We start from the raw sequence: 26,264 nt of genomic DNA, 5'->3' as shown, positions 1-26,264 counted from the left end.
GCTACACTCTATTTGTCTAGAATCTTAAATAAATCTAAACAATCTTACACGAGACAATCTAAATCTTGGAGTGTTTTTATACCAATATATATATATATATGTTGGTTTGTTTTTGACAAAAGGACACCAAGATCGATTCCGCTTTTAATAACCTAAACAAATGAAGTATAGCTTGACTAGTACCAGAATATTAATTATAAATTCAAATAAAGCTTTTCGAAGTTTTGACTTTCTGATTTGACTTAATTTTTCTTTACTTTTAAACGCAGGTCACGTGCACCCCGGCAACATAATGGTAGTCCAGCACCACGTGTACCTCACGGACATAGAGAACATACTGCTGGGCGGGCCCAGCCTCTACCGGCAGTACCTGCTGCAGCTGCGGCCCTCCTACTCCGCGGACAACGTGGACGCGCACTGCTTCGGACGAGTCCTGTATGAGATGACGTTCGGGAGGCCGCTAGCGCACTGCTACTGTGATACCTATCCTGATTATCTTAGTGAAGAGCTCAGTTAGTTAAAGTTTATTTTTATTTTTAAAAGGGTTCCTCGCCTAAAGCATTCTTTATATCCTTAGAATATCTTTAAATGTTTGTGAAACCCGCCGTTTCACAAACATTTAAGTAACTCGCACAAACTCAGAATTGTGTGATCCACGAATGTCGGATTCGTGGATCACAATAATGCTCGGCCTACGTGGAGATCAAATCCGAGCCTACTGCTCGGATTAAATTCGCGTTAAATTTTCTGTTAAACTATTCCAATTTTTTTTAATATAAATTTTGGGGCCCAAGTTTTAGTACCTTGACATTTTAATATATTAAGTTCTCTAATAAAACTAAATTCATTTATAATATTCGTTCATTCCGAAAACCATAGCACCCTACCCTAACCTATTGTCTATACTTATTTCCAGAATCACTCCTCCGGATCATCCTATCCCGGGACGCGTGCAGGAGCATGCCGCCGACACTCAGCTATTTACTGCTACTACCAGTCTTTAAGAAGTACCCAGTGAGATGTAAAGAGGAACGAGCAACATTGAAGTTCCCGCTCGCTCTGAAGGAAGAACTGAGGGCGGCGGTGGACCATATAGAGGATAAGCTGAAGAAGGACCAAAAAAAGGTATGTACCTCAAACCTAAATCTATTGGTATAGGTAGTCAAAAAGGTAAACGATCTTGGTAGGAAATATACGTATATTTCCTACCAAAATCAATTTGTTTTTTAAATTTAGTCAGACGGTCTAACCGATTTTGATTATTTTCCTTTAGATGCGCAGTGCCAAAAGGGAAGTTCGGATACAAGAGATACTTAATTCTGAGGATGAAATGAAGAAACAAAAGCGAAAAGTGGTAAGATGTTTTACTGTACTATAAACCTAGGAATTCATGTCATCACATCTGCTAGCATTACATACCTACCGTCAATTGTTTATTTATAAATAGCTGCTGCTAGCGGTTTCACCCGGTGTCATTTATAGCCGCAAAAACAATTTACAAATTGAAGAAGTCGGGTAAAAGTATGAATCCAAGTCATCAACTACCTATAATTTCATTGAAATCGGTCCAGCCGCTTGGGCATGAAGAGGTAACAAACAAACATATTTATAATATTAGTGTGATTTTCGTTCATTATTCACAGAAGCGCCGAGAGTCTCACTGGCAGTCGATGTCGTCGATACCAGACATGTACATATCGGCCAGCGTCAGCGATGCGTCCTCGCCGACACCGCCAACCACAGGTAGGTCTACCTGAAGAAATACCTATATGCCTTCAAACTTGCATACAACATAGGAACATGTCAATCAGTTGAGAATACAAAAGACATAATATTAAGCCGTATAAACACGTGCCTCCACGTGCCAAGGCACTAGACGGAATGTTTGGTTGGATGGCAGTTGAAATGTCGTTCGTCTGTCTAAGTAGCTGCTGCCACCTACACTTACGAAATGCCAACCTGTTGTAATTTTTCATTGTTCATATAAAGTGTAGAATAAAATAGGACGCTGGTGTTTAATGTTAAACGTACTGGTGGATTACAATATTGATGAATTGCTGGTTATGTTTTTGGTCGAGAATATTGTAAACTAAAAGTATGTATTTTCGAATTTCCAAAATACCGAAATATCAAATAAATCTTAATTTGTATATCCAGGGGCCATATGCGCTAGCACCCCCGACTCGCCGCAGACGTACGACGCGCGGCGGTCGCTGCTCGACGCCATCTGTAACTTCGACAAATCCAGCCTCGCCACGCAAAACAACTCGGACTCACGGTAATAGTAACCAAACAATGCTGAACACAATATACTTTAGAAATCGCAGTGCGAGAATGAATTTAAAGGTAATAGAAACAAGAGTGCATTTGGCGTGCATGCTGTCATTGTATGGGAACAACGTTACGAACATCATCTTTACTGCTTTGAATTAAGAGTTATTAATATCATTGTTCATCATCTAAATAATCGCACGTCTAGTGGATATTATTGTATTATAGTGAGAAATGGTGGCTATATTTAAATGTACAAAGAGGTTTCCCTTCATTTCGTTGTATCTACACAACATGAATATGCGATTCCAAAATAAAATAGATGCGCATTTAATTCTGGGGAATGTTAAAACAATTCAAAAATATTACTTTTCGTATCAACAATAAATGGTCAACAAATGGGTATGTATTTTTCACAAAGTGTTAGACACAAAAGATTGTTCCTGAAAAAGGGAAAAATAGATATTTTTTTAATTCTTTGTAAACTGCAATATGGTGCATTTCATATTCCAAATATTACACGTGCTAAAGATATGGGCTATCGAATTATAAGTATTTTTTTACTACTTACAAAAACCCTGTGATTCTATTTTCAACCTTAATAGAATACAATTAAAGTTATTTTTACACCAGCCAGTAAAATATATTATTATTTAATCGATCTCTGAAACTAGGCTTCGATATTTTTATTGGTGTTTATATTAATTATGAAATTAGACTAAAATGTAGCCAAATGAGAATAATTTAAGTTTACGGTGATAGTTTTAATTTACACCTCTTACAAAAATAAGAGCTAATACAAGCATACTAGATTTCAATTATTTAGAAAGATAAATATTTAACTGCTTTCTGGATGTGAGTTTTACTAAACGTTAATATACAATGACCACTAATCATCATTCGAAATGAGTGCTTGTGTTCCGTATTAGAATTCTATTTTGTATATTTACTAGGTAAACTTTGTTCTGCCGGGCAGGATTGTGAATCTAACTAAAGTAATCAGGGCATCACTCAAATCGGTCCAGCCGTTTAGGAGATCACACACGTATAATACACTTACTCGTATATGTTTAAACTTGAAACAAAGTATTTAAAGAAGGGTGCTCAGTTTATGTAAGTTTGTGAATTAAAATTATCACCAAAGGTAATTTATTTAGTACAATATTCAATATGTTTGCAAATCCAATGCATTGTTAATTAAGATAAAACAATATCGAACAAAAGAATTATAAAATTCTCAGATAAACGTAATTATTGTTTAATTTAGTTATTAAGTTACAGATCTTGAATGATATATGGAGATATTAATTTAAATAAGACATTTTATACTCGAGGTAATATTATGAAGGCTCATTTAGATGATGCGAGAAATATTTTGCGCATCTTTGGTAACTAAAGTCATATCGTGGCCGGCAGTGTATCGCAACTTGAACGATACTTTCCGCACCGTCTAAATCGGCTTTAAGTGTCGGATATTCGACTACAGCCTGAAGACTACCGCCACAAAGTCTTATAAGTGCGTATATAAGCATCTTTTAAGACAAAAGTTGTTGAATTTTTGAGACTTGTCTTGCCTCGAGTGTAAGAAGCCTTATTGTAATAAGTGATATGCGACTGGTCAAGCATTATTTTATTGGTTAATTATGAAATTATTTTTGGAATTGTAACTATTTAGAAGCTTTAATCGTCTAGTGTAAGTTACATAAATGTTTAATATATTTTGTTGTTAGTATAAGAAAATATACAGTTGCGATAATTATTTGGCGTTTTTATTTATTGAACTTCGACATTTACAATTAGTTAAGGGAAACATTAGAAATTATTTTCCTGTTTGTTTTTTAATCTTACAACTATGTTTAGAAAACGTAACATTGCAATCATTTGCAATAAAATAAAATATAATGGACTTACTCGTAAATAATCACGTGAGTGTGTGACTTATATTATAGTTGCTACATACTGAAGCTGGCTCTGAGGCTACCATCATATGGTACTATGGATGCCGTGGAGCACATCTTAATACAAAATAAACATCCCTATACAATACACATATCTAAACATTTACAGTGAAACGAACCGAAATTGAGATTACTTCCACACTCGATTTTAAAATGGATGTTACATAAGATAAAAACTATATAATACTTACATTAACACCTAAGTTATGACTAACTTGAAATAATACACTATCAATATAATCAAATAGGACACATAAATTCTTGAAATAATAAAAAAAAACATACTTTTATCACAATTGGAACAATATACCTTCCGAAGTAAAACATGAAATCAAGACATTGACTTGGCTATTTAGTCAAATATTTGTAACTGTCATAGCCATATTGTATATATATCTTCGTAAATAAAAATCTGAAGAGAACATATGTATAGTAGTTATTATATAATATTAAAATAATATTTATCTACTCGAGAATAATTTACATGAAAGCTGCGTTAAAAGTAAAAAGGCACGCAATCAAATTTCTGAAATTTTATCGGGAAATAACTTGAACTTGAAAAAAATCGTACAGTCATTCAAAATCAGGAACTATTACAAAAAACAACCTTACTGCTTTGACATAAATGCTATAAGAGAACAAGTGCGATCGACTGTATATTGCACGTGTTATTTTGAATACAATCGAACGTAGGCGGAACATGTCCTAGGATCATTTGTTCAAGTTACTTACCAATACTGAGAGTTGAGGAAAACTGTTATATAAGTTCTGAGGTATCCAAACGTCCAGTGGGCTTACTAAAGACAGCATCGAGTTCTTTCGTTTCGAGTTTCATTCGATTTCGAATAAAAATGATACTTCGGAACTCGACACTAGCGACAAAAACTGACAGTGGCATAACTTGGAACTACGCTCAATCGACGGCTAACGACACAACACTGGATCGCTATTCGATCTCAGCCCGGTAGCATCGTTTAAGAATCAATTAAAATTAAAAAAAGGAAATCAAAACTAAGTTTCGAGAGTTATCGTACTGGAATAAACGGGCAAAAATATTTCAAAAACTATTATCTTTTAGTAATTCTTTACTAAGTTTTCTACCAAATTTCAAAAAACTGTTGAAAATTCTTCCTACCGGTAGACGGGGACGTCCGTGCATGAGGCAACGCAAGGTTTCCGTACCCAACGACATGTACTAATGTAACCCTATGTCGTTTATCTAGTAGTATTTGCTTGCGAGACTTACGTTGCTTCTTGCACGACCAAAAAGGCTGATTGTAAATTCTAACTTTCTAAATATGGGCTGAGTCGGTAAAACAGATTCTGGTGAAATTCTATACTGTTTTACCGACTCTACTATAAACGGACACTTTAAGAAGGTTGGATACCTAATGCTATACATATTACACAATGAATAATTACAATCACCATTAAAATAAACATTTCGTACAGTGCAAACTCTAACACTGTTCTATTATTTATAAACTTCAGCTATGGCTATCGTCATAGAGATGAGAATATGCTATTTATTCTAAGTGTACCTTTTATGACATATTAAGAGTTGACTCTGTAATATTTACTTGATTACATCTAAACACAGAAAAAGCAACTTTATATTTGAAGTTATACAATTTAAAATCAATGTGATTTAGTCCAAGTCGAACACAAGCCATTTTGCACTTGATGTACTTAGTTATAGAGTTAAAAGTTCAATGTTATCGGAATATCTTGCTTCTCGAGTGAATATCTCTCAATAATTCTAATTAACACAATCAATTGTATTGTTCAACATTGATCATAAGTAGGCATATATAAATATGTTATATGTATCGGAATCGTTATTCGAGTTCAATGATATCGTCGAAATCATCCAGATCGAAATCCTTCAGCGTCATTGCTGAAACAAATATGAACTCTGTTAGTTGAGACATAAAGTCCAGATTGGTTTTCTGGAACAGAATCAATGACATTGGGAAGAATGAGGTTTAGTCATGCATGATATTGTTACATCAAACGATAAGACGTTTATGACTAACAGCGGAAATGGCTGATAAAACTAGTGAAGTTATAAGAAAGTGAAATATAATTAAATGCAAAACTTTCTCTTGGCAATATGGAAAAAAGTATTTTTCCAATAAAACTGCTATAAGGTAGACATCGCTAGCTGTCGGTATACGTTTATAAAATCAAATCAATCTTGTTGTTCTGTGGCGAGCAAATGATTATCAATCTTAAGGTATACTTATTCGACATTTAAAGACCCAAAGTGAAAAGGGCACGTGAGAGGAGGAGCCTAACCTTTAAATAATTTATTTAAACTTACGTTCAGTCTTTTTCTTTTTAGCGGTCGCCTTGTCTACGTTAGAAGACAACCTCTTTGCGGCGCCACCAATGCTTGACGTAATTGATGATGCGTACACTAACGGAGTATTCCTGTAAAATATTAACATGCTATTTGAGTGTTACACTTATTCAAATACTAAAAATGCAAATTCAAAGTCATGGAACGTCAAAACGACGAACAGCAGACGCATAGCAAAACCTCGCAGTTGACGTCACACTGTCTTTGACACTGCCAAGTAGAATGAAGAGCTATATTAGCTATATATTATATTTTAGACGACATTTTGTGAGACACTTAGTTGCATAGGTACAAAACACTTAACTTTATTTCATTTGTAAAACATCTATTTACTTATGTCATGAACAACTCTTTTTATAGTAAGTATATTGCATATTTTATAATAATATGACTTACGTGAGGTCTACAGTGACCGGAGCTGCGGTGGCGCTACTTTTGGTTTTGGAGCCACTGCCCCTCTTCTCCGGCCTCTTTCCGGTAGTAGGCTTAATTATACTAGTCATCGCTTTCCTAATGAAGTTGTCCTGTTCCTTCCTACTAAGTGCTTTGGTTTTATTTAAGCCCTCTATTTTTATTTTCACTGCCGCGTTTATATGTTTCGGTACCTTACTTTGCGGCACTTGTGTTAGTTTCTTGCCATCCGCCGTCTTAAGAGTGGACTGCTTTTTATCATTCAAAGATACGTTGCTTTTTTCTGGGCGTACAGCACTTGATTTATGTTTGTGTTGGGGCCGAGGTGGTTCGGAATAGTCTGACGCTTGGATTTGCACAACGTCCTTGAAGATTGAGAGGGACTCGTCAGAACTAGAGCTCGATTTTCCATTGCTTTGACTTGCTAGTTTAGAGGCTGCTTTCTTTTGTTCTTGTTTCTTGTCGACTTTCGGTTTTGCCGTTGTTAAAGTAATTTCATCTGTCAGGTTAATTGTCACAGTCGAGGCTTTTGGAATACTTGGCTTAGATGTACTAGGAACGTCCGTAAGGTCAATAGACTTAGCACTGGTTACCGCAGTTACCTTGCTGTCAGGTTTTTGAATAATTGCAATTTTACCCGATTTTGATACTTTTAGGATGTCCCCCGTGCCTATGGCCGGTGTTTTAGCCTTTGCCTTTGCTTTAGTATATGTTTTTGATAGAAGCAAGCTGACTGGCTGCAACTCCGGCTGCGACTCCGGCGGCGGCGGCGACTGAGGCTGTTCCGATGGCTGCACCGTGATTGAAGGTGTATTGTTCATGGAGGCGAGTTTATCAGAGGGCACTAGAAGGATCTTCCTATGCTGACCTGTCATGCTGACCTGCTTTACCACCAACGTCTTCCGTCCCGGCGTTGGTGTTACGACAGGAGCGTGGTTTTGTAGCAAAGACAGACTGACACTGGGAGCGTTCGCCATAGTCAGCGAGACGGGGACCGGCATCGCGGCCGATTGGTCCTGTGGGTGTGGCGAGTAAGGGGGCACTGGTGTGATACTGGTGGTCGGTGTTATGCTTGTAATGGTAGTTTCTTGAGGCAAGGTAATGGCGGCTCGCGCGGTCGGCTGTGTTTTCGTAGCGGTGTCTTCCTCGTCACTGTCCAGGGAGATGTAGTTAGAAGCCGCGTTAGAGGTGACGGGCGCTGACGCTGGTGACGTCGGCAGCCACGCTGTGACCCGCAGCGGTTGGCTCGCTGTACTCACTGGAGTATCAGGTTTCGGCAATGTTTTTCTTAAACTAACCGCACTGTTTGCAAGTTTTTCTTCATTAAGTGGTTTCTCCAGCATCGCTTTTAACAGAACGGGTTTCTTAGGCGGAGTACTAGACACGCAATTGATAACGATTTGCGCGGGTTTCACGGAGGCATCAGCGCGGTCTTGGTTGTTAGTGATGGTATTTTCGCTGTCCGGAAGAATGCACTCGCCGCCAGAGTCTCCGAACGAGTTGTTAGCCATTTGGACCCTGAACAATTAAATTGAATATTAATTAAATTGTTTAGCATAAAAATATTGGACAGTGCAAGTGAGGTCTGATAAGACTTTAGTTAGCGCAAACTGTACAAGTAAAAATTGATTTTTTAAATCGATATAGTATTGCTTTTTAAGAGGATTATCATACTACTTCAACAAAATACTCACAGACCAACAGGAACGACACCGGGAGGGATCGGAGTGATAGTTACCGCAGGTTGCTTTCTTTGCACCTTTGGTGGTACCGCAGTACTTCCCAACTTGCCATTAATGACGTCATTTCTAAAGGCCTGGGAAAAGCTCTTTAGTAATTCAGGCGGTTTTCCAGAACTTTTAGGTGTAGCTAGGAGACGGTTGGTCATCTCTTTTTCAGTTAATGCCGTGTCGGCACTCCCGACTGTTGTTTTATCGATAAAGACCTGCATCTTTTTGAGTACATCTTTGCCTACGACCTGTTGAAGGAAAACGAGTGTCAAGACTATTGGAGTTGTGAATGTTGTGATGGGTGGGCGAAACTGGGTGCTGTCCAATGTAACCTGACCTTCAAAAAGTGCTACTTAGTAGCCTAATTTGAAAAAATGAATTTTGATTTTGATTTTGAATGATTTGCCGCTCTACGTCTACACCTGCAAGTACTGCAGCCGACTTACCTAACCTCTAGTTATGATCTAGGAGCCTAATCTAAATTCTTTATTGACCTTTTCGATGAAAAACTAAAGAAATTCGAAGAAGTTAATTGTATCCTACATAATAATGACTACTGTCGCTTAGTCGGTAGAGCTATTTGTGTAGTGGAGCGGTCGAAAGGTTGACTACGAACCTACCTACGAATTATTAAATACGAGATATCTATAAAAAGCAATCTTAAAAAAAAATATTTTTGAATAATGTTACCTTAATGGCTATATCATAGATCGGTCCGCTGCAGATATCTTTCCCGGTCCGCTTGACTTCGTCAAAGGCCTTCAGCGTACTATACTGAGCGGCAAGCTTCGCAGCGTCTTCATCCAGCATAGGGTTACCAGATAAATAAGTATAAGCGACTATGTTGATAAAATTCTCGTTTCTCAATAACGTTGCTGGTAAAGGCACAACCTCGTCATCTACTGTTTCTGTGATCTTCGGAGTTTCTGTTACTTTCTTTGACGGGTAATTTGATATTTTCGGCGGTGCTTTTGATGTTTTCGGCGGCTCCTTTGATGTTTTCGACGGTTCCTTGGCGCTTATAGGTTCTTCATCATCACTTAACAGTATACTGATACTTGCGTCGAGTGGAGGATTACTTTTCTTTTCATTATTTACTGTTGGTTTAACTGAATTTGAGTAATCTCTACCGGGTACAGGTTTAGGTAGTTCAACGTGTTTGTTTTCAGATGTAACTTTAATTTTACTAAAAGAAGGTGTATAAACTTTCAGGTTGTTGTTAAAATTAGAAGCGACAACATCAACAGCTTTAGGGTTTTGTGAATCAGCGTTTAAAGTGCCGTCGCTATTTGCGTTTTCTAAAAAAATACCGTTTTTTGACGTTTTTTTTTGGCTTTTGTTAGGGGTATTTACCGGTACGAAATCTGCGTCACCTGCGTCATTGTCGTCATCGTCTAGATCGATAATAACGTCTTGGACTAGATAGTCGATATGTTTTTCAGCCTGTATAGCTGCTCTCCGTTTAGTTTTTGTGCTGGGGTCGTTTACGGCCGCGTCAGGCAACGTTGGGGTTGTTCTAGGCGTGTTATCTTGGGGAATGGCACCTTTCTTCTTTGAAGCTGGTCCAGGCTTTTGCCTTACTTGTGCTGGTGGAGCATCAGGTTCAGTCCTGTAACAAGGTGCTGCAGAGTTGTTGATGGACTCGCACATGATGTTGGTCGCCATCGGCACTGACACTTGCTTCGGAAGCAAGACATCAGCTATACTAGACGTCAACTCGTCTGCTTTGTCCTCACTATCTATGTACCCTTTCATTACTAGACTCCTGACTTTTGACACGAGAGTCCCTACCACGCCCCGCCCCTTTTTATATTGGAAGTTGTGTTTGAGGAGTATGTCTGTTATTTTCTCGACCATGATTTCTTCATTCATTGCGTCTTTGTCTATACTGGGGCCGGGTTCTGGCGACGCGGGACGTTTCTTGGCTTTGCTTGAGGTAGGAGTTGGCTCAACTTTGATGTCTGGGACAATTTCATTGTTCTTGTTATCCTGTATTGGTATTAAACACTTGATGATTTTCTTTCCCTTCTTAGATTTGGTTTCGCTTGGCTGAAAGTCATCACTTTTGTCTTCAGTCTTGATATCGGCCGGCGCCGGTGAGAGAGCATAGTCGTGACCGTGCAATCGTTTCGTTGCCGTTTTCGGAGCTTCATCTAGCAGTTCATTTTCTATTTCTGCAAATAGGTAAAAGTTCAAGTTAGATATCGTTCCTAACTTAAGTTGTTTGAAGTGTATGACGTGTGTATAAGGGGGCGTGTTTACGTTTGTGCGCCTGCTCCTGCTGGAACTGCACCCAGGCGGCGTCCCGCTCGTGCTCGGGCAGGCCCTGCTCGGCCGAGCCGCGCAGCAGCGAGTCGTGCTCGTGCACGGCGTGCAGCGCGGGCAGGCGCGCCACGCGCAGCAGCGCCACGTCCGCCACGCCCACCGCCACGCCGCCCGCCACCGACGAGCCCAGCTCGTCGAACCTGCGAGACACACATACGTGCTTTATGGTTGCTCTATAATGCACGAGGCCGTCGGCTTTGTGCGCGACAGTCGAAAAGTGTCGACAACGCTGTCGAACGGTTCTGCCTGCGCTTGCAAACAGCTGAAGGCGATGCTAATCAGCTTAGTTTCTTTTAAAGCCACTGATAGTGCCACTGGTCTGGTAACCAGAGCTTTTGTTACTGCGAACTGCTGTCGTGTCAGAATATTGGGAGACAATGTTGCTCAAAATGTACTCGATAAAATGAATAACACACCAAATAACTTTCGCAAACCTAATATAAAACAAACGGGTCCAAGATAGATTGCCACACAAAAAAAAAACAACAATAATAAGGTTATAGTTACTTGTAGAGCTCAGTGAGGTCAGCCATGTTGTAGTGTCGGTCGATCTGCTGCTCGTCGACCACGCGGCAGGCGACGGCTTGCTTAGTCACCGAGCGCTCATAAATCTTCTGTTCCATCGTACCCTGGGATTAATAGTCACAGATGTTAGTCGTAATAAGAAGTTGGACTTAATTTTAGTACATAATTTCCAATTTCGAATTAGGAACTACATATATTATAATCAAATCAAAAACAGAACGAAACCAGGTTGCAGATAATTTCTTGATCCCGATATACAGTGATTTCCCTTCCAGAGCTCTATAACAGCCCTAATACAGAAGTTACAAAATATAGGAGCAACTCACCATAGCAACGAGCCGGTATATGAAGCAGTCCTTCTTCTGCCCGAAGCGATAGACCCTGAAGATGCTCTGGATGTCGTGCGCGGGGTTCCACGACGTGTCCAAGATGATGACGCGGTTCGCCGCCGTCATGTTCAGGCCTAGGCAGCCGGCGCGGGTCGATACCAAGAATAGTCTGGGATAATAATATTCATAAAGTCAGAATTTACGGTACCAATGGGTGAAAAGGTGTTGTCTGTCGTATTCAGGAACTAGATCGTGCCGAATGATATTCTATGATATTCTAGAATGTATGATTGAGATGAGGTTGGCCACTACTGAAATAAGATCTCTTAAAACGTTTACTGCACGGATAGCCGAGTAGTTGATGTAACTTGTGAAAAGGGTAGACAAGAAAGTTGCTTAGTAGACAAGAAAATTCTTTTACGTATCGGGAATCGACTCCACGCCCTCCAGTCTCAAGGTGTCTAACCGCTAGACCAAGAGGCCACTCCAATATTGAATAAAGATACTTTAACCTATTTCACTGCTTTATAAAAAAGTTCTATTGTAAACTAACTTAGTCTTATAGTTGCTGTCGGCGTTGAACTCGCGACACCACTTCTGGCGCACCTCGGCGGGGACCGACCCGTCCAGCCGGAAGTACTCCTGGCCGAGGCTCCACTTGTTGATCTTCTTCAGGAAGTACTCCAACGCGTCCAGGCAGAACAGTGACGTTGAGAATATCAGTCTGTGAGGTAGGGATTAGTTGAAGTTGAGTCTTAAACTTATGAAGCCAAAATTGAATACTCAACTTAACTCATTGATTGACTTATATTTCTATCATGGATTGGACATAAAAATATGGAGCATTTTGTACAAGTCTTTAAAAAATTAACTCGATTCTCATGATTTTAAACTCAAATTCGCATCTTGCCAAAAAATAAAATATGGTATATTCACCTAATAGTATTCAATGAAATATAATAAATTCAGAATCAATAAGTAAAACGATACAAGTAAAAAACTCTGACTACGATACATTTCGCACATTGCAACAAAATTCGCAGACCAGCCACATCACATTAATATTCCTACACTTATTACCCAGAATTTATACTATACCTTTTAAATGTTCTACAATATACCTCAAAAAGATCGTTAACGGGGAAAAAGTACCCACGTAAACATAACCAACCAAGAAAAGAGTTCCCAGACAAAAAAAGTATCATCACCACACTAAAATTTTCTCCCTTACACTTTATCTCCCAGAGCGATACACTCGTCCAGTATCCGGAACACGACGACGAACTTGTTGGAGCTGTCGAGGGTCTCCAGCATGTTGCCTCCGTCCATGTACTCCAGCCACCACAGGTCCGTGGGGTTGGGTTTTATCTCCTCCAAGTCTTCCGTTGCTAAGTCGTCTTCTAGCTTCTCAGCTGGAATTTTAATATTAAAATTCATTTTGATATTGTTATTATGATGTCATACTAGATTAATTGAGGTTATACTAAACTTGAAGTAGTGGATTCAAATATTCCAATATAAGGGACCCTTTAGACTGTTGCTGTTGACGTTTCCAATGAAGTGACAATAGAACTGCTTCAGATACCAAAAGGTACAGTATTAGTGTTCGAATCTTAAGGAGCCTGTTTCCCCACCTACCTTTAATTTTATTCCTCTGATCCTGCGCCTTAGTCTGGAAGTTATGCAACACTTGTGGGTGCGACCAGATTTTCTGTAGAATGTGGAAGTCTTTTAAAATGCTCTGTTTGGATTGATTCCCGTAGTGGTTCAAGTAATGTTTGTACAGTTTCCACTGGCACGCCGTCTGCGTTATGAACAGGGTGTACTCGTGTTTCTTAGGGAGGTAGGGGTATAGGACTGATGCCTCCTGCCTTTGTAAACAACCCTCCAGAACTTTGTGTAGGATGTGAGTTCGGGCTTTCATTAGCTTGATGTCTTCTTCTCTTGAGTCGCGATGCTGACCGTTCATTATTGGATTTTCGAACCTAGACAGTTAGAATAAAGATTAGTTTTCAGGAATCTAATGTAGAAGGTCTACGTAACATGGATCTGTGAATTTCTGAACATTATTAGTGTAATTAAATCTAAAATCAAATTTTCTTTTTGAATCAAACACATACTTCGACCAGAAAGTATTAAAAAAGAATAAAGAAAATGTTTCACAAACCTGTTAGAATACTCAGCATACGTCCCTAATAAATTAGGTTTGACAAAGTTCACCATACAGTAATACTCTCTCAAGTTATTCTGCATGGGCGTGCCCGTCAATATAATTCTCCGTTTCGTGACAACCCTACTCATGGCTACAGAGAGTACGGAACAATCATTCTTCAGTAAATGTCCTTCGTCGCACACTATGATGTCTGGACCGGGGTCTAATAGGGCTGTCCGGATCTTGTTTATGATGGTCGGTCGTATGTCATCGAGGAACGGGTCCAAGGTTGAGAGGCTGCGGAAGAGCTCGTAGCCTATGATGAAAATGCCTCCGCCATTGAACCAGTCTTCAAGTTGGTATGCGCGTTCGTAAGTCTTCTTTAGCTTTGATAGTTCGAATACCTATAGAAAACGAATCTTTAATAATTGTTTTCTGCAGTTTTAAATAGGTATGCTCTTCGCTTATTAGCCCGATGATTTAAAAAGAGGTAGCTGCTGAGTCAGTGCATGAGGAAGGCGGAAGACTGGGTATTGTGGCAAACCTTGGCGGAAGCCGCGAGCCGCGATAAGATGAGGTTATTGATTGAATGGTGTAGAGTGAATTATGCCCATAACTGCAAATCATGCAGCCACAGCAAAAATGAACGTGTAACGTGCCATACCTGTAGTTTCCTTTTCATTTTGCGTTGCTTGAAAAAGCAAAGTAAACAACAATAAGAACTGTATTCAGGTGTATTATATATTTACATGATGTTAGACTATGAAACAAAAAAATATTAGTTTGCAACACTGACCAAAGCTGTGTTAGTACACAAAGTTACCCACAGATGGCGCTATTTACAAATATGAGTGAATCCACTGTAAAAGCATGCAAATACACATATATGTTATCAAAGAACCTCACCTTGATTTTATTAGTAACGGGTCCGATCCACTTGTGGATCTCGTCGACCCAGTTGAGTACGGTCGACAGAGGACATACCACGAGAACTCGCTTTATACCGACGCGGGGGTGCGTCAGGACCTGGTAACGAGGAAAAGAATGTTATGAAAATGAGGAATTGAAGACACAAGCTTCAAATTATTTGAAATCCTAAAGTCTAAACTTCCGGAATTGCGTAATCAAGTCCATGTTACTGGCGTCGTCATTAAAACATTTAAAACTATATTTGTTTAATTGTGATTTGTTTTTCTCACAGTAATGCAATCATCTCGAATGAGATGGCGCGACGAACTGGATGCGTACCACAAACAGTGGATGGCAAAAGCAATAGACCGGACAGAGTGGAAGAACCTAAGGGAGGCCTTTGCCCTGCAGTGGGAAAGTAATGGCTGAAAAAAAAAAAAAATGCAATCATTCTATTTTGCAACTCTTTGATAGCTCTCTCCAATATTTTCAACTTTGCAACTACCACTTTGGCAGAGTTTTTAATCACATAAAACTAATATTTTATAATGGAAGATAAAAAGTTGGAAAAGAAGATGGGGAGAGAAGAGATGGAGAAGGCAGAGAAGAGTTCATCATGAACATAGAGAAGACCATCTTAGAGTCCTTCGTCTGTAAGTATGCGAGTGTTGTGTGTCCCCCCGTACCGTGTGCAGCAGCGCCAGCACCTGCAGCGTCTTGCCGAGCCCCATGCAGTGCGCCAGGATGCAGCCGCCGCCGCCGCGCCCCGCCTCCAGCTCCGACACGCTCTCGAAGCACGCGTCCCACATGAACTTCACGCCCTCGTACTGCACAAGGAACAGTTAATTACACTTTGTACATACATCAAGAGATATGGTGTACACACCTACTTTAAATGTAGCAACATTCAAAGCATTCAAGTAAAATACATTTCCTAATCAATACGCAATCATTTTCTGTATGAAATTAGGCCTACCAAACATTTACATTTTGGTATTATTAAACCGCTAAATACTTCATATTTAGAACCTTAATTCGTCGCCATTATTGTAGTACTTTATTACTCACCAGTTATTTACTTTTAAAACTAAAACCATTTGCCCGTATCAAAAAAAAACCATAGCAGTTCGACTCGCGATCTCACCGCCGCATCAGCTCATGATTAAAGACTACGGTTGGGACCGAAGCTAGTCGGGAAAATCCGATAAATAAGTATGAATAAACTAATCTATCTTTTAAGTAAGCATTAACCTCATAAAAATCACTATAAAATTTATTAAAAAATCCCGTAATACCTGATGTGCCTTCATGACTTTAGTGAAGAAGGAGTGAACGGTGACGATGGGCCGGTTGGCTTCGAAGTCGTACTCCAGACAGACCTCGTCGTTAATGACTAGCACGTTTACACCCTCCTCGCAGCCGAGCCGTTCACGCTAGAATTAAATACAAAGATACAGTGGAGACAGGGTACCTTTTACAAAAGCTAAAAAGGCAAATTACAATATCAAATAAATTGATTATCAACCGAGTTCGAAAAAGAGGTTCTCAATACGCCTGTATTTTTTTTATTTTTGTTACCTCGGAGCTTCAGACTAGATGAACTGATTTTGTTAATTCTTTTTTCATTTAATTTGAAATAGCTATCTATCAAAGCAACTAGCAAATAGCTATCAATGGGCCGTTAAAGATCGACGTATGTGATAAGAGGGGGTGTTAATGAGGGAGATTTTGTTCTACACATGCGTGAGTGAATTCATGATCAGAAATAATAACAATTACTTACCAGAGCGGCTTGCCTTGCATTCAGTCTTCTTTTTCTCTCAAATTCCTCCATGTTAGCTACGACTGTACTTCGCGCTAAAGATTTCTTGTCGATAACCTGACACCAAATGCATTGAGTTAATAAATGGTCTCTACATACTTAACGGTAGTTGTTTAAATATATTTTTCGCAACTAATGCGGTTTTGCTTGATATAGGTGAATATACCTTTCTGATATTACGACGACCTTTGTAGAGTAGGCTAGCTTGAGCCTTCTGTGATCTTTTAGATGTCGAAGGGTCTGGCTCACCGAAAAGCTCTCTTGATAACACTCTGGAAATTATATTTTTACATCAATATTTATTTTGTGCTACATCCTAAATGTTTGATGCTACTTAAGGTAAAAGGAAACTGTTTAAAAAAGGAATTGTCTTATTCGAAAGTTATCGAAAGTTGTGTTTATAATTAAGAAAAAATTGGCTTGCCAGTAGAAACCAGCCATCAAACACAAATATTTACAGACGAGAACTAGCCAAGTCATACCTTCTTCTTTGTTGTTAATGCATTAATCGAGAAAATATGTTTATATTTACATAATTATGACTACGAGTACAATTTTTATTTTGGCAACTATCTGTCTATCAGTGATAATAGCTCCCGAACGCATTGAACTATATCAATTTATCTTAATTTGTATTAAAGGTGGATTATGTGCGAATGTTCTTAGACATGACTGATAAATCGGCCGAGCCATTCAAACGCTGTGGGGGTGAAAGTTTTGAACAAAAGGGGGATTTTTTAACAAACGTAGTAGTTCAAAACCTTAGTTGTTTCTGTCGCTCGAGAACCTTCTTGCTGGTGCGTTTGGACTTATGTCGCGGCCTGTGATACGAGTCGGGACAGTCGGTGCGTCTCTCGATGAACTCGGTTACAAGCTTCGCACGTTTGGCGTCGTCCAGACTGCAATTATTGTAAGACTATAGCTTTGAATGCATATTAGAATTAAGAGAGAGTACCGCCAAGTAATATTATTGCATTTATAAAAGCGTGACAACACTAGGCGGCTAAGAGCGGCGTTTCTCTTTCACAACCGCATGAATATTACTTTAAGCTGTGGCGTTAGGCCCACAGTAATTACAATAATCAAATTGAAAAAAAAATCTTCTGAAAGTATAACACATAATAGTAATTATTGTTTTTGTGATGTCACTATATCTATTGTATCCATACCTTTGATCCTCCTTCCTGCACAGCCTTTTAAGAAGCTTTTCCTTAGTCGTGACCCACTGTTTTTCTTCTTCAGATGAAGAATCATCCTCAACTATTACTTTACTACCCGATGACTGGTTTTTAGACCCATTTTTCTAAAATATACAACAAGTTACGGATTAACCCTAATTAGTTTCGTCTATGCTATATTAGAAAGTTGAAGAGTTTGTTCGAAAGCGCTAGCATCAGAAAGTAGTCGGCCCAAGCCTAGTTAAAAATTCTTTCAGTGTCGGATAGCCCATTTATTATGGCTAGATATTTACTATTTATTATGGCTATAGAATATTATACAATGATATTACTATTTTGTGCGTGCGCTGCGTCAACAGTTGTCAAGTAAAAATCATGTATATGTATGACGGTATAGTTCCTCGTAAAAAATAGTCCAAGACAGCATAATTGTGTTTATCTTTTACCCTTGAAATCATTTAATCTCATTGAATATCTTTTCGAAGAACGTTGAACGTTGCGCTTTGTGTCGCGCGCTGTCCATCGGCAGTCAACTTTTTAAGCATATAATAATGGGTCACACTGTACTAACTAGGTAACTAGTAAAACATCGTACTTAGATTAAACTGAAAATATTTAAATGCCTTAGAGAGGCATTAGGGGGAGGCCTTTGCCAAGCAGTGGAATCAAAACCAGGCCACAAAAAAAATGCCTCAGGTAGCACCTATAGCTTATTTAATCAATTACGCATGATTGATCGATGCTATTGTCAATAGAGTGGTGCCGGCACAGCGCGCCCGGGTCCCCGCGCCGATGTTTGTAAATAGGTATTTAAACTCGCACAATAGTTTTAGATAATATTCTTCCCGCTTTTTTATTACTATTTACACTAATTCACTATTTACAGGACAAGCACTACGCACATTCGCTCTATTTTTACGCAGAAGTTGGGACGGAAGGTACCGTAGGCCCGTTGTGTTGCCCCTAGCATTGTCTTGACACTTACACTGACACGACACGCTAACTTTATAATAATATATTCTACTACTAATAATATTCGCGGTTTAGTCCTTATCATCATACTGTCGTGAATATTAGCCGGAAACAACAAACTTCAAAAAACAGTAGTTTAATTTAGTAGTAATAATGCCGATAAGGAATTTCGAGGCACATTGAGATGAGCTGTGTGTCTTTACGATAAGGTCCATATTTTAATAATATTATTTTTGTATTTGACCTTAGCATTGATTAATGTTTATATGTACATATGACTGGTTAACAAAAGATCGGTCGTGATTTTAAGCTTTACTGCTTTCAAATAAGGATCAAATTTCTATAAATGGAAGATTACTTTTTTGTTATGAAATTATGGGTCTAAACACGAGTAAAGAAGAGTTATTTTCCTGGAAAATAAACATATCTATATTTCAAAGAATTTGAATTGCGACTAATACCGTGTATAATTTTAATAATAATGAGACTAAAAACGACGAGACTTTGAGTTTAACTTTACTGGCGCCACAGAATCGCTTTCGCAAACTAACATGCTTTGCACGGCACCACACTTTTCTAGCCAATCAATAGGAAAATAAAATAAACCGCTCAAGTACGAATCGTGACACTAGAGCCAGCGGTACCATACTAGCAGGCTAAAAACTCGTTTGGGTAACCAATAAATTTGAGGGATCATTATTTATGAGAACTAGCTGCTGCTATGCTAGTAAGAAAAAGAAAAGAGCGCTTCTCGCCTTTAAACGAAATGTTTGGCGAGGATTTTTAATCATAAAAACAAATGTAATTTTAAAATTGTACTTTCGTTAAATAAATAAATATACTATAAAATTGTTGTTGCGGACTTTTTTCAGAACTTTTTAAGAGGAAATTTCCGTCATACAGGATTTTCAGTACAGTAACTGCAGCCGCACACTCCGTTTTTGTAACGTATTATAAAGCAGACTATTATATCACCTGTTTATTCCTAGTAACGGGTCCGTTCGTGGGCGTCTCCTTAGCTTCGTCAAGCACTACAGGTGCATGCAACTGATTCAGCTCCTTATTCATCACTTTGTCTGCAGTCAGCATTAAGTCTTCACTGTCAGATAACTCAACACCAGACTTCCTAGTTTTGCTGTTCTCTTTGGACTTCTTAACTTCTTTATCTAAAGGCTCCTCTTTAATATGAGGTTCGTCGGCATCGCTATTGTTGTCGTCCATCAGAAGATTTTTTGCAATAGCGTTTTCTGTTTGCCTTTGGGGCTGTAAGAAAAGTTAAGATTGAAAGGGTCAAATACTCAAAATGAAAATTTAAGCAAGTTCAATTTTCACAGAAACTTTTTTATTTGTCGTTATTTATATTCAGATTGGCATTTATATTTATGATATTTGCTATCGGCCTCTGCAGAAGAACTAGGTATTTCAGCTGCATTCAGATCCCGAAATGAATGGGTAGTCTACCTGTGGGTATTGGAATGTTTACCTATTCCTTATTTCATAAATAACTCATATAATTTATATAAAGTTTAGTTGTATACTTACCATAGGTGGAGGCACTTCATCTTCCACCCTGGTGCCTTCATCATCAGAAGGCTCCAATTCTTCATAATGGTCGGAGTTGGAAGGGCTTGCAGGGTCACTGCCAGGCTCAGATTTGATGGTACCTGTAGCATCCCTTTTAGACTTTTTACTTTTTACTTCTTTCACTTGTGCTGCCCTAGTCAATGTGTTCAAGTTTGTTAACCTGGAACATAATTTTCAAATGGTTATTTCTTTAGAAAATTATAGAACAAATTGTTCTAAAGCTGTTTTTAAAATACTTATAAATGAAGCAGATTGTCATAGTTAACTCAAATTATGGAAATAAACATTTTATAAACACAAATTTCTTTAATAATTTACCTGTTGATTTCGGCGTCATTTTCATCCATATTCATATTTTGATACTCGAAATATGTGTTGAAAAAGGATCCCGGCAATTTTTCCAAAACCACACAATTACTTAGGTAGAGTTTGGTATCTTCTGGATCAAGTGGATAGCAGTGCCAACCATGACGATCTACGAATGACGGAGCGCTCTGCTTTAATGGTTTATCTACTATTTCTTTTGGTTCATCTATATTTTCGTTTCGACCGTCAGCAATGTCGTCGAAAATAGGCATCGTTGGTTCACACTCTAAGAGTTCTACAGGCTCATCGGGACTTATAAGTTCACCTATATTACTATCTTGACTTTCTTTGGCCGTTGAGGAATCCTTAGAATCCTGTGTTGCCTCATCTTTGGGCATAATTTTATCGTATACGAATTCCATGTATTTTTTATACGTAGACATCTCGTTTTGATCAATAGCCGTAAATCCAGTGAATTTGTCAACATCGTCGACTTTGTCAGTCGAATCTACATTATTACATTGAATTTCACTGTTTTCGCTTTGACTGTCTTTGGTTTTACTGGTTTGAGCTTGATTCTGTTGGTCCTTTCTCCTTCTTAAACGAAGAGGTAAATCTTCATTTTCAGAATCTGTAGAAGCATCTCTTTCCTCTTCTTGAGTTATTCTGTCCCTCATTTTTTTTGTCAAATTAGCTACTTCTACAAGCGATGACTCGTCCCTGGATTGCGCGGGGACATCTTTGCTGGTAGATTGTTGTTCAAGTTTTTTATTTTTACTTTTATTACGCTTATCAACTTTTTTCTTGCCTATACCTTTTTTACTTTTCGATATGTCTTCATCAGAGCTGGTCTCCATTAGGCTCCCTTTGGCTGTGTCAACACTCAGCGGTTCATACGTCTGCGGAACTAGTAAGCTCATACTTGTATCAACTTCTTCATAATAATCGGGTTCGTGCTGCCTGCGTACTCGTGCTGCACTCTGGCTGTATATATCGCAGCCCTGTAGACCATTTACGAGCTTGTTGGAAGTGACAAACTCTTCAAAAGCGTCAATGCTGTATTCACTATTATTCTGTGGAACTGTACCTGATCCAGATGTTTCGGGGTCAAGTTCTGGTTTCACACCGGGAAACATTGTCATCTCGTCAAGTCCCGGCGCGGTAGGCTCAGTCTTGACGAAAGCTGGACAGTCTTCATTTTCTGGCAATTCCTCTGCTGGTTCAATTTTAATTTGAGTTGGTAATAGCATATTTTCTTCTTTAATTGCTGCTGACGAATTATTATTATTTACACATGATCTCAGTTCCTTCAATTGCACTTGAGATACCCAATTAGTCTCTGTTTGGTTATTATCTTCCGTCTCATTAAACTCGGACTCGTAATGGTCTTCTTGGACAAAATCATCAAAGTACTCAGACCTATCAGAGCCATCTGCATGAGACTCTTCTAGATTCAAGAAAGCTTCCTCTGATAATGTATTTACAGAATTTATTGTTAGACCTGGAGTAGTTATTTCACCATCATGTTGAGGAACAGTAAAATTAAATTGACTAGATAACATAAGGTCATGATTAAACTCTCCATAAAGCAATTGTTGTACACTCTTAAAGGAAAGGGATTTTAATGTTTTAGGTATGAAAATATTATTATCATAAACTTGATTTCTTTGTATGAATTCTACACATAATTTAAAAAGAGACTTGATCCCATATTCAAAGCTTCTTGTTTGATATGAATTATTAGGTGAGCTGATAGGAAGAAGATCATTGAATGCCAGTGTACTCAAGCTTGTTTCATCTGCTTGCTGAGCTTCTCCGGAATCCTTTTGACTATGGTACAGCACTTCTACTACTTTTTGGTAGCACAGCTTTTTAAGAGGCAGTGCAGATTGTGATGTTTCATAAGAGAGTATGGTTTGAGATGACGACGTGCTGCGCTCCTCGTTGTCCGCAGCTTCCCCACCCAAAGCTCTCAAAGACAGTTGCAACAATGTTACTGGCTCCTTTTTCCCATCTGCAAGTTCATTTCGTATTTGTTGACAAACTTCTTTGACACAACTATTTTCATGCAATTGGTTTCTTACTTTTCTATAACACATTTTGAACAGTGTCTCTGGACTTGTAACTATGTTACATTTAGCATTATTTTTAACATTATTAAAATCATGATTTCTCCCAGCAGCTCTGGTATTGCTTGCTGTGCTATTCATACTGATTTCACCATTCTCAGGATAATTAACATTGTTTTTGAAATTGAGTGGCTTTACTACAAAGTAGTTGCACACACTCTCTGTGTTCACTTTAAGCCAATCTGTGGTCACAAAAGAAGCGCAAGTGGACATCACTCTCTGATGGTTATAATTCTTAAAAAAGTCACTTACCATTTTTGTTGTTATTTTATTGTCAGGAGGTTTTTTATTTCGGCTGTCCTGGGCTAAAAAAGACTGAGTATTTGACTGAACCTTTTTGACCACTGTTTTACCAAGCCAAACAGATGACCCACTCTTTAGGATGTTAAGAGTTTTGTTCTCCGATGTCTTTTTTTTAATCTTGATAGATAATTCTTTGTTAAGGAAAATTTTTTTTGCACTTGCACAATTTCTATTTCCATTAGGTTTTTCGACAACAATTGGTTCTTCTACAATTTCACAATCACTGTCACTACTAATCTCATTTGGTGTGGACAATATCTCTTTTTGTGCTTCTCTGCAATATGCAAGGCCATTCGAGTTGAGGAATATTTCATATTGCTTACCTAGGTCTTCCTCCATCTGCGTTAGATTATGTTTAGCAAGTTTAAGCAACAAAAAGGACTTTTTTACACAGTAATCGACTTTCATGGTGTCATTAACGTGATTTGTGTTTATTTTCTTTTTGATAAAGTCTTCAGATTTTTGAGTCATTAGTGTTCCTAACTCAGATGTTGTATTCACAATACTAGTCAAGAATTCACATGCTTTCTCAGATTGTTCAGCAGTTAAAGCAATAGCTTCTTTCATAGGTACATCATAAGGCAAGCTGGTCTGTACAGCAGTAGATGCCATTTTAGGAATATTAGTTTGGGTACACATCTCAATAGTTCTTTTTGCGTCAGAATCAATCATAGGTATTTCCAAGGTTTTAGTTTCACTAGGATTGGTAGATGACACTTTCTTTATTTTTAAATTTGTCCCTTGAATCTTTTTGGCTAGGAAGTTTTCAAACTCATCACTACAGGCCCAGCTGGTTGAGGGTTGCGGTTCATCACCTCCTTTTATCACAGTGCCTTGCAAAGACACCTCAATATCATCATCATCAATCTCTTGTGTTGTGTTGTGTTTGTCTTTGTTTGTTTTTTTACGTGGTGACTGGCTGTCAGATTTTTTACTTCTTACACGTTTTTTCTTTTGCAGTTTATCTTCATCAACTATTTCTAATACTTCACTATCTGTTGAGTTTTCATCTGTTAACTCTTTTCTCCCGGGAACATATTCATCATCTGAATAATATCTCTTACCTTTCCTACTTATTGGTTCACTGTCATCAGATAATTCAATATTAGCATATGGATCCTCATCAGATTCTTCCTGATAATGTAAAACTTGACCTTTTTTACGTTTAGGTCTCTTAGAGGAATCTTCTGCCAATGAACTGTTGTCCTGTTTTGAATTGCCTTGATTTACAGAACTGTCCTTACTTAATCCACTGTCAATATTGTATTCAAAGTCTGACATGGTTGGCATCTTTGTATTGCGTGTGGAAAAGGAGTCAGTAACATCTAAGGATTCATTAATGTTAGTATCAAGAGTAGTGTTAGCTTGACTTGTACTATTGTTGCCATTACAAACACTGTCTGTAGTTGAGCTGATAGTTTCAGTCTCAAGATTCATTGTTTCTACAATTTCCTTATTTTCATTATTAGTTATTTGGGGAGTCTGGATTGTTGAAATACTTTCAGGAGTGTTATCAATAGTGGATTTTTTTCTCGCTCTTCCTCTTGAGCGGCCTTTGGTTTTTTCCACGCTCTTGTTGTGTGGTTGCAGGGGTAGATCAACATCAACATGTTTTACACCATTTTTTGATTTACCAGTTTTAGATTTACTTTCACCCACACCATTCTTTTTTTGCTTTATCTGGCTCAATGTCATGTTATCCAAATCCTCACTATTAGTTAATTTAACATCACTCAATATTTTAATTTTAGATTTAGATTTGCTTTTGCTATTTGGTTTCACTGGATTTAATGCTAGTGTCTCACATAATTCGGAAAAGACTTCAGGATGCAAAGATTCATGGTTTTCTTCTTCCAGTTCATGAGTTTTAGAAGATTTCCTTTGTGATCTTCTATTTTTAGTGCTTTTAACACTTTTGGGTAACTCATCTGGTTCAATTATCCTATGGGTATCAGACTGATCTGAATCACTTGAGTATAAATATACATTTGAAGATGCATACCTCTTTGGTCTCCTACGTATTCTCTTACCACCAATTATCTCTTGATCTAAACCAAGTGATGTTGAGGGTGCACTAGATAATTCGTTTTCTACAGATTTTCTTGGTGTTGTCTTCTTTGCTCTTTTACTTTTATTTTCAATCAAAGTTTCTTTAGAGACTTGACTTGATTTTAAGCCACTATCATTTTTAGTTTCTACAGAGGGACGCTCATAGTAAACACTATTTTGACGTTTCTTTCTACTGTTCCTTGTTTTAGGAGATTGTGATATGCTATCCACTTGTATTTCCTCTTGTTGTGGTCTGTAATCCTGTTGTGATTTGCTTTGTTGTGGTGCATTATTTTTTTGCAATTTGTCTGGTTCTGGTACGATGTCCATTTGTAATACATTTGGTTGTAGTAGGGTGTCCACTGATAAGTCGTCTTGCTGTGGTACAGTGTCCACTTCTAACTGTTCTTCCTTTGGTTTGTTAGCCACTTGTAATTCGTCTTGTTGTGGTACAATATCCTCTTCTAATATGTCTTTTAACTGTTCGTCAGTCACACAAGTATCTAAGTAGAGATTATTTGAGTTTTGAATATCTAGAGGACTCGGATTGCTCTCAGAAAAGATTGTGTTTATTTCGATTTCAGTACCGACAATTACCTCATTATCAAATATCAAACCACAATTACTGTTTTGCGGCGAGTTCATCCCCTTCGAGGTTTCTTGTCTAGCTAATGAAAGTTGTGCCGGTTCCTCGTACATTGAAATGGATTGGAATTTCTCAAATGCATCTTCAGGTATGCATAGGTTGTTCGAACCTAAATCCAACGTATCAGACATGTTATAAAAATAGAACCGTCTTTCAGCTCACCACTTACATTATATTTATTTGCGCATTATATCCCTAACAAAAAATATTTGTATCCAAAACAGCATTATTAGGAATTCTTCTTGTTGATATTATACCGATGGTGGACAGGAGAAGCAGTTACCAATTACGCTCCTTCACAGA

At 38.2% G+C, this 26,264-nt stretch overlaps 2 protein-coding genes across 2 annotated transcripts in view; one reads left to right on the top strand and one right to left on the bottom strand.

Annotated features, from left to right (window-relative positions):
• LOC113503418 (PX domain-containing protein kinase-like protein) overlaps positions 1-4,030 on the top strand; it is a 10,782-nt gene extending 6,752 nt beyond the window's left edge. The window contains exons 7-11 of the mRNA XM_026885377.1: positions 270-512; positions 917-1,125; positions 1,274-1,354; positions 1,644-1,743; positions 2,158-4,030. Coding sequence (XP_026741178.1) covers positions 270-512; positions 917-1,125; positions 1,274-1,354; positions 1,644-1,743; positions 2,158-2,282 — 758 coding nt within the window. The 3' untranslated portion in view covers positions 2,283-4,030. The remainder of the gene's footprint in view (positions 1-269; positions 513-916; positions 1,126-1,273; positions 1,355-1,643; positions 1,744-2,157) is intronic.
• Positions 4,019-26,264, bottom strand: LOC113503342. The gene is made up of 22 exons (XM_026885223.1): positions 20,847-26,264; positions 20,487-20,688; positions 19,920-20,207; positions 17,964-18,097; positions 17,556-17,693; positions 16,961-17,066; positions 16,756-16,851; positions 16,268-16,405; positions 15,659-15,799; positions 14,970-15,089; positions 14,079-14,467; positions 13,550-13,896; positions 13,143-13,323; positions 12,465-12,635; positions 11,909-12,080; positions 11,565-11,686; positions 10,995-11,197; positions 9,423-10,906; positions 8,697-8,980; positions 6,988-8,520; positions 6,553-6,662; positions 4,019-6,126 (listed from the first exon to the last, which is right to left on the bottom strand). Exons 1-22 carry the CDS (start codon positions 26,090-26,092, stop codon positions 6,068-6,070), a joined length of 11,664 nt encoding a protein of 3,887 aa, XP_026741024.1. The 5' UTR covers positions 26,093-26,264; the 3' UTR covers positions 4,019-6,067.

Source organism: Trichoplusia ni, chromosome 2 (assembly GCF_003590095.1).
Source record: "Trichoplusia ni isolate ovarian cell line Hi5 chromosome 2, tn1, whole genome shotgun sequence".
NCBI lineage: Eukaryota > Metazoa > Arthropoda > Insecta > Lepidoptera > Noctuidae > Trichoplusia > Trichoplusia ni.
The sequence above is the reverse complement of the archived record's forward strand: the minus strand, read 5'-3'. Positions and strand labels throughout refer to the sequence as shown.